Source organism: Clarias gariepinus, chromosome 2 (assembly GCF_024256425.1).
Source record: "Clarias gariepinus isolate MV-2021 ecotype Netherlands chromosome 2, CGAR_prim_01v2, whole genome shotgun sequence".
Lineage (NCBI taxonomy): Eukaryota > Metazoa > Chordata > Actinopteri > Siluriformes > Clariidae > Clarias > Clarias gariepinus.
In genome coordinates this window covers 17,311,746-17,326,700 of record NC_071101.1, presented here as the reverse complement: position 1 = coordinate 17,326,700, position 14,955 = coordinate 17,311,746, and the positions used below count along the sequence as shown (strand labels likewise).

Here is a 14,955-nt window from a genome sequence, read left to right as displayed (position 1 = left end):
TTAGACTGTTTTAAAATTTATTCTTTTCAGACCTTAGTAAATGTGAGAACAGCTTATTTTCTCAAATGCGGCTAATCTAGTACAATCGTATCAGTTGTTGGTTATTTAGTGCATTATAACAGCTTTGGGGGACAAATGATTAATTGAATGTTGTCCGATACTTAAATATGAATCTAAACACACATTTAATCTTTGGCTGTTCATCACAAGTCATAGATTATTACAGACTAAAATCATATTTGCTTTGTTTTGTAGTCTTACAGTTTTGATAAACCACAGGATAGTAACTCAAGGGCACTTTGGCATGTAACACAGGCGGTTTCCTCCCACAGTCCAAAGACATGCAGGTTAGGTTTAATGGCATTTCCAAATTGCCTGCAGTGTGTGAATGTGAGTGTGTGTATTTATGTGTGTCCTGCAATGGATTGGCACCCATCCAGAGTGTACCCTGCCTCATGTCCTGCATACAGGATAAAGTATTATGAATAATATTTATAACCTTAGATAAAGCAAAATTTTTTAACTCAAGAGAAGGAATAGGAAGGTTGACAACTGTAGAGGTGCGAATACGACCGGCAAGATGACCAAATCGACAAAAATCATGTGACAATGTGACATAGCTGCACAAGCTCTATAGATCCCGCAGGAGTTGGCTTTCTTATTCATTCAGTCTCTGTCGGCAATGAATAGACCCCAGCGTTGATCTCCAGCTTCACAGCGCTGCAACTTTTCTTTCCAACCATTTACTATATCATCATAGTCCTCCTGGGAAAACTCCTGCATGAAGGCAGAAGAGTGTTATAACCCATTCATAACATCTTTACATCATGCTTGTGATCTGCTTGTAAACTTTAATTGTAAGTAAATTATGAACATTTGTAAGGGTTATCTAGATACTTCTGTGTGTGCATTTGTGTATGTGTGTGTGTGTGTGTTATTTTACCTGTATAAATTCTGCTTTAGTCTTCTCTGCTCTCTTAAGCTCAGCCTTTATCACCTCAATGAACTGGGCAGTTCTGTCTTCTGCTCTCACATTAGTGAACCCGGCCTTTTCCAAGAACTAAAAGACAGACACCACCCACACACACCCACACCCACACCCACACCCACACACACACACAGCCAAAACCGATAAGATCGCAATTAAACATTTAAAATATAACAAACATAAGATATTTACATATGTAGCACAGCTATTTAGGTAGACTGTGTGAATATTTCATCTATGCTTGATAAATATCTGTTGCATTAAGTCTAAAATGTGCTTTTAGCATTTAGTGCTTTTAGTCTCTGTTTTTTTTCTGAAGCACATTATCAAGGTAAATATAGACATACAGTATGTGACAGGAAACCAGATTCAAATATTTTTTTTTTTTAGCTTTGGTTCTGCAGATGATGAAGAACTCTGTTTCTCTAGCTTTCGTGAGGCACATTTGTTTTATCTCGTTTATCTTTTCTATCTAGCTAGAGACGTGCAGACATGGAAAATTTGTAGGATGTCAGTTATAAATCTTACTGTACCACAGGAAAACTAATAAAAATTTGAGAGTATGTGTGAAAACAACATTAACAAATAAATGTATATAATGTATATAATACATACAGTAAGAGGCAAGTTCTTAAGTTCATATGCATGTGTAGGCAGGTGTGCGAATACTTTTGGCAATATATATATATATATATATATATATATATATATATATATATATATATATATATATATATATATATACACACACACACACACACACACAGTATATATACACAGTACACAGATATATCCATGTGTGTATAATGTGATCAAATGTATCCATTTATAGACAGAGTCAGCCAAAAAAATTATACACACTATATATCTTGACATTTTGTTGTCAATGTGAAAATTTGTAAGTTACTTTTGAATAGGCCTGTTTCAATAAATAAACCCCTGCTCCCCCATTCAAAGCCTCTCCACTGTTGACGATGCTGATATCTACTGGATTGTGACCAACAGACAAATGATCTTTCATCAGTAGTTTTATCCAATTAAAGTTAGTAATACTATTTTCAGGTATTTAAGTTTATCGTGGCTCACCTTGCCATATGTCTGTGGTGTATAGAGGATGTAACCTCTCTGGTTAACATACTCATGAAAGACAGGAGACCATGGCTTCTCTCCACAGCAGTAATCACTGATTAGCAGCTTCCCACCAGGCTTTAACCATGACTACAAACAAACAAAAAATTATAATGAGACACCCCAAATCGACAACTGGTACATTTTTACTCCATTCGGTCTGGTCTATAAGTATTTGGAGAGCAGATATGATTTATGGAATTTTATTTCTGTACACCACCACAATGGATTTGCATCCCAGTATTGCAGGTAATACTTTTTTTTCCTCCATGAATTGAAACTGGAAGTCTATTCTTTAATGACTTCTAGATTAAATAATCCTGAAATAATTTACATGACCAGTAGAGGGCAGCAATTCTTTGCAGTTAAGGTAATTCAGGACATCTGCTGCATTCATTGTAACTCAGAAGTCGCAATATATATACTGTATATCTGTGCTACAAAGTGGGAAACTCACCTTTGTGTTCAGCTTTGCTAGTAACAATTAGCCTACTTAGCCTGTGATGATAGCTTGATGTGTCTGCATGTTTACTGATGTAAAGTACGCTCTTGTGTACACAGAATAATTCATTTACAAATAAAGAAATTCTACTTTGTTTAATGCTGTAAACAGCCATGTTGAGTCGTTGTTACCCGCTGGGTGGATTAGACTGCCCCTGTAGAGTTTCTGAACAGGATTCTTCGTCGAGAAGTATCTTTGTTTTTCCTAACTGGAAGCTAAAAAATTCTATGACTTTTGGTTGAATTCAGCAATGGACCAGCATTATCACACACACACACACACACACACACACACACACACATACACACACACACACACACACACACACAAACTCACATGAAATTTTTTGAAGAGTCCAAGTTTATCACTGATGTGCAGAATGGTGTCTCTGCTGTAAACTACATCAAATGAGCTATCTGGAAATCTTCTCTTAGTAGCGTCTGACACCTCAAACTGCACCTAAAGCAGAATGGGCATGTAGTTAAGTGTTTAAAGAAGTGTAATCACATTGAAAATCCTTCCTGTGGAGTGTCACTTACAGATGGTAGTTTTTCTATCACAGCCCTCTCCATAGCGATCTCCACCATGTTTGATGACAAGTCCATTCCCAAAACATCTACCCCAAAGGTCTGTCAATCAAACAAACCAGCCAGTGAGGCCATTTAGGAAAGCATAAATTGACCTGGTACCTCTGACTTCACTGAGCATTAAGCAAGTTCAAACAGAATGCATACATACACAGAATACAGTGGAACCTCGGATTAAGAGTAACGTGGTTTACGAGTGTTCCGCAAGACGAGCAAAGATTTTTAATAAATTTTGACTTAAAAAACGAGGAAGTCTTGGTTTACGAGCACCGAGTATCATGTATTACGCATGTGCTTCCTGTTTTGACTTGTTTGTGTCACGTGGTCACAATTGAGCCAACGGTTTTTCTCTGTCTTGCGTTGCGGAATTGTAATCGTCTCCCCTGCTGGATCTTAGTGCTCGTCTCTTACTGGTATAATCAACATCCGTGCGCGCGTGTACTGTTTACTATAACACTGTGACCACGTGTGTGTGTGTGTTTGTGTGTGTGAAACACATTTTATTTTGTGTTTGTAAGCGTGTTTGTACAGCGCATGTGTGTGCATGTGTATAAAGCAAAAGCAAGCCTCATTAGAGGGTGGAAATCCATTTTTTTTTCTCCCTCTTTATCAGCCTGTCATGTTTCACTTCACCTTTAAAAAAAATCGAGACAGAGCGGAGTTTCTGTGTAAGACAGAGGGTGTGTGAAGCTGAGAGGAGGAGGGGTAGGTAACACACACTCTCTGCCTTACACAGAAACTCCGCTCTGTCGCAATTCTTTTCAAAGGTAAAGTGCAGGTTCATATTTTTTTTCTACTTTACAGCAGTGATTCCGGTAGTATGCGCTCACGCGAGTGTGACTAGAGATGTACCTTCATAATTTTTCAGATAAAACAGTCTCTCCGATAATGTGTGTGTCAGCGCCTGCGTGCACAAACGGAAACACTTATCTGTCAGGATTTTTTTTTTTTTTTTTTTAAGGGAAAGTGCAGGTTTATTTGTTTTATTTTTACTTTATATTTTGTATTTATTACTTTTATGTATTTTTTTGGGGTGAAGAACGAATAGTTTGAGTTTCCATTATTTCTTATGGGAAAATAAAAATTTTGAATGAGTGTTTTGGAATAGGAGCACACTTCCGGATTATGCTCGTAATCCAAGGTTCCAAGGTATATATTTTTGGAGAGGTATCACACTTAGGAAGAAGACAGTTAGGTAATATGCATGTATGCAAGATAAGAAAATCATGCATATAAAAAAACACACCAACAACACAAAACAATTTCACCAAAATCAGAAAAACAGTTTTAACACATTTATACAACCAGTCAATTTTAAGATCAGGCAGCTGACAGACCAACCATCCTATCATCCTGAATTCTTTTAAGTTGACTAGTTAGTCAGTGACCATGTAGCTGACCTTGGCCATGTAGAAATCCCCTCCACCAATTCCACATCCCACATCAAGAACTTTTTGTCCTGGCCTAAGGCTCAGCAAGGCAACAAACTCCTAAAGAGGATGAAAGAAAATATTACAAATAAAAGAAAACAAGTGAACGGTGTCCTATGACACCAAACTGTACTTAATTCTGTGTAAATATCAGCAGAAAATTTTTATATTCTGAATTTCCCATTTTCAAGTTCATAAAGGAAAAAAATCAAAGATTCCTTGCAAACAAAATACAATACTTGGACATGAGAACACAAAGACATTTCTTATTGTACAGTATGAAGTTGATTACTGGTTGATTCCTTTTTACATGTCTAATTTGACGGTCATGACCTGTGTCTAAATGCTTATGCATTATGCAGTTGATCAGGTAATTTCATGACACCGGAGGAGCATGTGGTCAGTGTACTTTTGTACTTTATTAGCAAAGTTGAAGATTCTAATGTCTACATGCTTTCTCTCCATTGTATATTAAATTTTCAGATGATGTTGCTTTATGGGTGTAGAGTTCCAATCCATTAAGTTTTTTTTTTATACAGGTATGAATGAATAACAAACAAAAACAAAAACTAACTAACTAACAAACAAAAAAACTAGAATTACTTACATACTATAGTCATGCTATACAATGTTTATCAATCTTTATATTCACAAATAAAATGTGATTTAAAACAAAATAGGTATATAGTTGCTTTTTAAACATTAATTAAAATGTAACTGCAATGCTGTATGTTTCAATTTATCCAAACTAATCATACCATCGCAAAACATAATGTTTTTGATTATTTTAAAGCAGTTTGGAGTTCTCTTCCTGCTTTACTACAGTACCGTAGGTAACACTTCCACCTTGTGTGTTTTAAACCTTGGCCCTTTCCCTTTATGTCTTCTTGCTCCTTACCTTGGTGGTGCTGGGTCCACCAGTACTGACGTAACCAGAGCCAAACATCTTCTCATATCGGAGAATTCCCCTGCGTGTGTACTGTTGGTTGTCCAGGAACTGCTGGAAAGTGCTGAAGAGTCCTTGGTGCTGCTGGACCAAGTCCCGGCAAGCTTTCTGCATCAGCCAACACACTTGATTCTGGTTCTTCTTCATCTGAAAGTAATGTACATGTTCTAATGATATGTCCTTAGTATTTTTTATTAATGCATACCTAAAAAGAAATCGCATTATAACCAGCGTCTTAAGTGGTACTGTTTACTTATCACAGCATGCTAATATAAAAAACCCTTTAGCATGACTAAATACTCTAGTGTATGTGCATGATGATACAAATACATTCATCAACAGAGCCAGCAATCTAATTTGTGCATCATTTGGAAAGATCTAAAGTCATGATTGATTACTACAGCAGAACATCAGAAGAGCTATCATTAGGCTCTACATTGAAGTGATTAAATTGAATCTAGATATAAATGTAAATAATTCATACGATATTTCTCAGTAACAAAATAAAATAAATTATTTATACCTTAATGTAGGTCTGTACAGTTCTGCTTAGAACTGTATCAAACCCATAGGATTGTTTACACCCGTCCCCTGACTCCACCCATATGACTGATGTTATTAGATGGTTGTAATGGGCAGGACTACGGTAGTGAGTGGGGTTAAAGTCTCTCTTACTGTCCCCTGTAAAGGACAAAGAAAGCAGTTATTGGTTATTTGGGCATTTCATAATTTTATTTAAAGCAAAGTGAAACTCAAATTTTAGATTCATTACATTTAAAGTAAAATATTTTATTTTTTATATTATCTTTTAAAAAATTGTTCAGTAAAAATCCAGCATCTCAAAATATTAGAATTTTGCTAAGATGAATCAAAAGGATTCACAATACAGAAAGGTCCAACTTCTGAAGAGTATGTTCATGTATGGACTCAATACTTGGTCGGGGCTCCTTTAGCACAAAACCACAGTGGACCAACACATGGCAGATGAGATTGGCACCTGAACACATGAAACTTTACACTGAACTTTAAGCAACTTGGACTTTGTGCCTTTCCACTCTTTCTCCAGACTTTGGAAACTTGATTTTCAAATGAAATGCAAAATTTTGCACCACTGAGCAATGGTCTAGTTCTTTTGCTGCTTAATTTAGGCAATGACAGCTGACGTTGTCTCTGCTTTAGGATTGGCCCTAGGAGTGTTTTAGGAGTGGCCCGAATCCAGGGTCTGGGTTCGATTCCCTGCCAGACTCGATTCCCGTCTCTGTGTGCATCGAGTTTGCATGTTCTCCCCATGCTTGGTGGGTTTCCTCCGAGTACTCCAGTTTCCTCCCACAGTCCAAAGATATGCAGGTTAGGCTAATTAGCGTTCCCAAATTGCCCATAATGTAAGCGTGTGTACTGTACTGTATGTGTGTGTGCCCTGCAATGGATTGGCACCTCATCCCGGGTGTACCCGGCCTCGTGCCCTCTGGGATAGGCTCCAGGTCTCTGCGACCCTAAATACAGGATAAAGTGGTATAGAAGATAAGTGAGTGAGTGAGTGTTGGCCCAAGTTCTTACAGTGGTATTTGTTGCGCCATCAGGTAACACTGGGTTCTTGAAAACTTTGGAGACACAGACTAAAAAAATAAAAAAATCAAGCTGAGCCAGCAATTTACCTTTGTTGTGATGCAATCACGTGATTTATAAGACCCCCTCCCCTCCCCCCTGTCAGACTGACGCTGCACTAAAAAGGTGAAAATGGCTGTTTTGTGAACTTTTTATTATTTTGGTGAGTATTTATTGAGTACAGTGGAACCTCGGATTACGAGCTTAATTCGTTCAGGAAGTGGGCTCGTATTCCAAAACACTCTTAAACCAAATTTAATTTTCCCATAGGAAATAATGGAAACTTAAATTATTCGTTCTACAGCCCAAAAAAATAAATACATAAATATAATTAATACAAAATATAAAGTAAAAATAAAACAAATTAACCTGTACTTTACCTTAAAAAAATGTAAAATTAAACCCCGACAGATAAGGGTTTTCTATGGAGTTAATTATGTGCATGCAGTGTATGTGTGTAAAATGTGCGCGCACACACACACACACACACACACACACACACACACATTAACGGAGAGACCGTTTTTAAAACCGTTTAAAAATTAGCAAGGAACATCCCTAGTCACACTCGCATGAGTGTGCGCACACGCACATCTCACACACACACACACACACACACAGCGCGTGTGTGTATTCTCACATCTCACACACACACACACACACACACAGCGCGTGTGTGTATTCACCCAGCAGGAGAGACAATTACCTACAATTCTGCTGCAAGAGAGAGAAAAACCGTTGGCTCACTTGTGATGACGTAACGCTCGTTGTTAAAACAAGAAGCGCATGCGTGAAACATGATACTCGGTGCTTGTTAACTAAGACAATGCTCGTTTTTCAAGTAAAAAATTATTAAAAATTGTTGCTCGTCTTGCAAAACACTCGTAAACCACATTACTCGTAATCCGAGGTTCCACTGTATTTATATTTGTAATAAAATATGTTTCTGTTAGTTTACAGGTATTTTAGACAGTTAACGTTATATACGCGAGGGCGATGTGTTTCCGCTTACGTTAGACTGAGGCACCCTGACATTACTGAGGTGAGCTTAGCAAATGTTAGGTACCTAGCCTGTACAGGAGTTAGAGAGCTAAACAGTCATAATTGTATCTATCTTTTGCCCACTTTGCCCAGACTTTTGCCCAGCGTCCTACTCCACACCAGCATACACAGCTGCGCGAGTGCTCAGCTAACGAAACTGTGCATTTTTTAAACATTAACCTGATTGGTGAAAACAGGATTCTCTGAAGAAGAGGTAACCGCTGGGACGAAGCCAGGACAGCATCTTCTCTGTTAGTGAGCACAGCTCTGCATCACTCAGGTACATGAGCAGCCAGTTCGAAAAAATCAGGTCAAAACTGTAGAAATACAACATTAAACATTTACTGTATTGTTTTAGTGCAATACCAAGTACAGTATTACGCTCACTACACTCACTACCCAGTTCTGAACCCTGAATTCCATCATTATTCAAAAATGATTCAGCAGTGAAAAATCTATTTAAGATCCTGGTGGGTTTGACCAAGGCCAAGGCCAAGCAATGTCGCCTGGACATATTAATGTTATTCTATGGAATTCCACCTGCTTATAATAAAAATCATGCCCATTTTGTTGTACCACATAATGTTTTAATGGAAATTATGCAGTACATTTTTTAGCATGCAGGCAACAGTATATTCATCTACTTAGTTTACTAACTTGGGTAAAAGTTTGAAGTTTGAAGGTGAAGTTCACCTCACTGCTTCTTCATGTAATAGTTCTACCCTCATGTAATAGTTCAACCCTCTTCTACCACACCCACTTCAATGAAGAATCAGCTGAACATTGGTTTGGGAAGCACTGGACACTGACACTGACTGCAAGTGGAAAATAGCGGCAAAACATTTTTAGGTAGCATTTAACTCTTTACAGAAGAAATTAGGCTACTGTGTAGGTACAAAACCCTATTGTGTCTGGTTTCACAAATTAAGTGAAAATGTATCAAAAACCACTTTTGAAGACAAAACTTGTTTTAATAATTTGCTCACTAGTGTTCTGTGGCTTAGATTAGGCAATAAATATTTGTGGGTTGGCAGTTCATTGCTGTTGCCAACTTCAATTTTTTGTAGGTTGCCAACTTGTTCATTGTCTCATAAATCCACTTAATTAAATAAATAAGAAAACAAGACAGTTCTTTCTATTCCCATCCCCACCTCCTTTCTGGGAATTCCAGATGTGTGACATCTGCTTGGATAAACTCGGCATTTCCAAGGTGACTGTTCTTTTCCTTGTTTTTTTCCACAAAGTTCTCCATAAAGTCCACGGCCGTCACATGACGTGCCTTGCCAATGAGGTGACTTGTGTATCGTCTGAAAAGATCAAGGGTCATATTAAATAGCTTACGTTAAATAATCATTGTCATAACTATTTTATATTACTATGTTCTATGCTTATCTACAGCAATCTACAGAAAATGTATTACATTGATTGTAAGACTTTTAATGTTACTTATTGCTTTCTTTAAAAAAGTTTTTTTTAATACTACTTTTACATTCAAAGTGTCACCAGGATGAGTGTGAGAGTTTAAACCTCTCCAAGGTTTGTTTAAAAAAAATGTAAATACATTTATTCTTATAAAATGCATTTATTACATTTTAACCAATGACTGTGTTGTAAAACCCTGTTCTACTTGCATTGACTTTTTACCCACATTTGTAAAAAGCCAAAATGTGTTAATATACTACCAACGTTCTGAACAGCTTACCTATTTGGTTGTTTGCATAGAGATTAAATAAAGAAAAAGAAAAAATCTAAATGTTTCTTAAAATTTTTAATGCCTTGATGTTAGTGTCATTAATTGGCTTTATCAGCATTATGTTTTAAACAAAAGTGACTGAAACAATGAAGGGAAATAGTAACTTTTTATTACATTAAAAAAATTACAACATTAACTTTTGAAAAAACGTTAAAATGGCACTAGGCCATATAATGTTTATAATGATTAAAAGTAAAGAACTGACTAAATAGCTGTTTAAAGGTAAGAATTAGCCTACTGGAGGTTTACTTCTCTAAAAGGGTAAGTGCATCAGAATAATGTGCAATTTTCCTTATTAATATTCATTAATTTTCTATCCTGCTTGTCATGTACATGGTGGTGGGAGGCCTGGAGCTTATCCCAGGGCACACCAGCACACGCAAACTCCATGCACAAGCTGGGAATCGAACCCTTGACCCTGAAGGTGCAAAGAATCTTATTTCAATCATCTGGAACTGTCATAAAGATATTTTCTAACAATGCTATAAATACGTATGATGATATTGATGGTACATTTGCGCCCTAAATGAACTAATTTGTGTTTAACAAGTTACAAAATTATCATGATTTCATTTTTCATATTTCTACTTCTTCTTCTTTGTCTCTCGGCTAATTCCTTTCAGGGGTCGCCACAGCGAATCATCTGCCTTCACCTAAGTCTATCCTCTACTTCCTCTTCTCTCACCCCAACTAACTTCATGCATCCATAAATCTCCTATTTGGTCTTTCCTTAGACATGCTGCCTGGCAGTTTCAACCTCAGCATCCTTCTACCAATATTCTTACAATCTCTCCTCTGAACAAAACTGTGAGCATAGTGGTAGAAGGATGCTGAGGTTGGAACTGCCAACAACTTTTTCATATTTCTACATCACATAAAAAATTAATTGTTGGCTATGGCAACAAATGTATTTTTACAGACCTTGATTTGACACACGTGGCACAGAAAAAGGGTATTTAGCACCATACAATAACAATAATGTCACTAACCCAATGCCAGCACCTAGTTCCAACACATCAATGCCATCTAGGCTGGGCAGCATCTCCAGGATCTCAGGCAGCTCATGCTTGGTCAGCTGCTGCGCTTTGGAGTCCAGCATCATCTCTTCTACTGTGGCATGCTGAGAATGTTCCTTCCAGAATGCAATCATTGTGGCTCGCTCTTTTTCCATAGAGACAGAATTGAATATATCTTAAACATTTTGCATGCAAATTAAACGAGGCTTAATTTAAGTTAACAATAACTAAAAGTCTAGTTAACCTTGCTGTTTCAGTAGAAAAAGTAATTGTTGGCTACTTAAGCATTTATTTTGATTATCCACTGAAAGGAGCTTTTGTGTCTAATTTCTTTTACTAGTACTATCAAGGTTCTCAACCAACCTTCCCTGAACATTTTACTATTTCTTCAGTTCCCACCACACCTGATTTAACTAATCAAATGAGTAATTTGAGATATTAAGATCACAATATTATTCAAGTAATATCATTTTAGATTGCATTATTGTCAGTTTGTAGTTAGTTAATACACTTAGATATTAAAGTAAAGTTTGATGTTCCATAATCTCTTCTACAGTAGAGAAAGTAGGGAAATCTTCACTTCTGCCAAGCTTCTGAAGGCTAAGAGTCATTTGGTTAGCCATCGTCCCTGATGACGTCTGCAGTATCGACATAATTTTCCTAACATCCTTTGCACTCAAAAAGGTGCTGGTTCTTTATTGGTATCTGGTATAAAGAAAACTATAGCAGGGGGCAGAGCTTAGATCTACAAATCCCCAAATTATGAAACAGACTTTTAATTTGTGTTTCATACTTAAACATAGCCCCAATTTATAAAGTCTTCTTTTTGGGAAATATTATTATTTAGAAGCCAAAATTAATGCCTTTTCATACCGTAACTAGTGGAACTAGCCACTCTTATTTAAACTGGAGACAGGGGCACAAGATATTTACTTAGCTGTCCTTTGCTAGCAGCATTAGCTGATAATGATGACTAAGTCTTGCTGGGCTGAATACACAGATCAGCCATAACAGTAACATTAGAAACACTTATGGATGGGTTTTCCTTGTATCACCTGAGCAGCTCTGGGGGTAAGTTAATGTGTATAATGCTGAGGTGTAGGATGTTGGCAACAGATTGTTTGGGTGATTGATCAAATTAAGATCTGTGAAGTTTAGAGGATGGGTCAGCAATCTTGGGCTGGGTCAGCAGTCTTGATCTCTTTGCCTGCTAGGACCCCAGGGGCTATGTGCTGGAGTTTGCATACTCTCCCTGCGCTTGGTGGGAGTCCTCCAGGTTTTTCGGTTTCCTACCACAATCTGAATGCATGCAGAATAGGCTAATTGGCATTTCCAAGGTCATTCAGGACCCCCATGACCCTGTACAGAATAAGCAGTATAGAAAATAAGTGGGTGAGTGTTGTTTAATGTTAGTGTAATGGCTGGTGAGTGTGTTCCTGAGAACCTTCACTGATTGACTAAATCTCTATCTGTGGAATCTAATTTAAAGAATGCAGAGTTTAGACAGGCACAGAATGAGATACTTTATAGGGATATTTAGTTTTCTTCTCAGTTGTCAATGACTCTTGACTAAAGTTATGGTAGATAACTTTGGCTAGATAGCTAGCTAAGTCATGCCAGGTGGTTAGCATGGTGCGGGGCAAGTTTGTAAAGCTACTAAGAAAAAAAAAAAGGAAATTCTTAAAATAAATTTGACATCTATCAAAAAACACTACCAATTTTTAAGGGTTAAATTAATCTCTTTTGTTGTTATTCAAATGACTTCACCAATTGCTTTTTGGTTTACAATTCTAAGTACATTTAGCACAAGAGTACAGGAGCACATGTGATAGTACAACAGGATTACGTTTAATAACAAGAGCACTTGCAACTCTTGAATTGTATACAGAACTTTTCAGGGGTATGAATACCTTTGCAAGGCACTACTGTATATTATGCGCATCCCTGTACTCATGCCAGGCCAGCGGGAACAGCAGGATAGAAAGTTTTAAGTATTCTTTTAGGATAGAAAGTCTAACAGGATTAATGATCACTGCATTTTTTTGTGGGGTCGATGGATATGGGCAATTATGTGAACTAGTTGCAAAAAAAAAGCATTAGGGGCATTGGAGAACATTTCAGTCACCACATGGAAAGCTGACCATCTACATCAATTGCTGTAGATGTTGTCATTGGTTTAGTTTTACAATCTACTGAAAAAAAAAAAAAACTAGATGCCCATACAGAGTATTCTTTCAACACATTCAGTATAGTCAGATTTTATAGCATACGTTGGGAAACAGTAATGACTCATAATCACTACACCATCTGGTGTCACCTAGAAGAGAATATGGTTCACTCTTTGACTTCAGTTCCTCCCAAGACATCTTTCTTTTATTGTCAGAATGAGTTTTTCCTTGTCAGTGTTAACTTTGTTTCTTTAAATTTGCTAATTTGTTTTAAATTTACATTTAAATTTATATTGGAATTTCTGTAAATATGCTTTGTGACCATGTGCATTGTTGAGTTATATAAATAAGTGCTACTGTATATAAATAAGCCTGGATAAGCAGTTGCATTAACAAAATACCACAATTATTGTATATTTCTCCTTGTGCATTATTTTTAAATATATTTTTACAAAAAAGTATTTATCAGTTTTATAAATTAATTATATATATAAATGAGAATTGATGCAAATGTTTTTGGGAAGACTGCCATAACCTTTTGTCCCAAAAAAGTGCAGAAGTGTGATTTCTAACTATGACAAAAGTATATATATATATATATATATATTACAACTGAACCAAATAAATATAGATTATAGATAAATATAGATAGCATCTACTGAAGTGATGATAATAATTTAATCAGTATTATAGCCTGTAAATACCTTATTTTTAAATTTTACATAGTAATGGGTATATGACCTCTCTTTATTTCTCACCCTCACACAAGAATTCACTAGTTTGCTAGGCAAACACATTTTACCACCATTGTCAAAGAAACACACAGTAGCTGTTAAAGTACTGATGAATCATGGTAAACCATTGAAAAGCACAGCTGTCAATCAAATCACGTGCTCACATAATGGGTGCATGCATGCTGCCTACAAGTCATTCAAACCACAACTTTAAAAGCAAATGAATCACAGTTCATACAGTTTATAAAAAATTATTGTGGTCTTACCTTTGTCCATAATGTGTGCCAAAATGCTCAAACTTATTCTACTGTACAAGCTAAAAAATTATAAACAGTAGGCTATGTTGTTTGTAAAAGACTATTAAATACAAGCATTAACAATCTGACAGGTAAACCGTCAGACTGACCCCCTTTTAAATACTGACTGTCACTTTCCAGCTGTGAGGGCATACGTACACAACCACACACACTGATAAAAAGAAGGTGGGGGGGCGGGGTAAGTGAGAGTGTGTGTTTGTGTGTATTAATGACGTTGTAAAGCAAAGCTGGCCTGGAAGAAAACTTTATGCTAAGAGGCTTACTCCCACTCAGACCATTTAGTATTCCTACAACAATTTTTGAGACCATTGAAGACCTACTTTAATGTACAGTTACTGTTACTGACCAATTTATTTGGGATATAGTTCATTATATGTTCATTATATGTTCATTATATGTTCATATGTACCATTGTTGTTGCAAGACAGGTCAGATTAGAATAATTACAAAACTGTTGATCTCCTGGGATTTTCATGCATAATTAATTAATAAAAAAAGTAACAAGTAGAGAAAACACCTTGTTAATTTTTTAAAATAATAATTACAGTTCATTGCTGATGAGAATAATGGATACCTCTAACATTTTGAATTGCAGTGCTGCAGTGTGTCACTAACCTTTCCATTCAAGCTGTCTCTCCAGTTACTGAAAAAATGAAAGCCCCACTTGTGATCTGAAAAAAGGCCAACAGCATGTATTTTTTTTTTTGTGGTCTGAGGGCGTACCTGGTGCCGTTATTTAT

At 36.6% G+C, this 14,955-nt stretch overlaps 1 protein-coding gene across 1 annotated transcript; it reads right to left on the bottom strand.

Annotated features, from left to right (window-relative positions):
* pmt (phosphoethanolamine methyltransferase) lies at positions 1-14,343 on the bottom strand. The gene is made up of 12 exons (XM_053513953.1): positions 14,165-14,343; positions 10,970-11,141; positions 9,379-9,534; positions 8,408-8,544; positions 6,105-6,262; positions 5,534-5,728; positions 4,606-4,695; positions 3,158-3,247; positions 2,955-3,077; positions 2,075-2,206; positions 944-1,060; positions 1-777 (listed from the first exon to the last, which is right to left on the bottom strand). Exons 1-12 carry the CDS (start codon positions 14,172-14,174, stop codon positions 667-669), a joined length of 1,491 nt encoding a protein of 496 aa, XP_053369928.1. The 5' UTR covers positions 14,175-14,343; the 3' UTR covers positions 1-666.
* Positions 14,344-14,955: the final 612 nt, after the last annotated feature.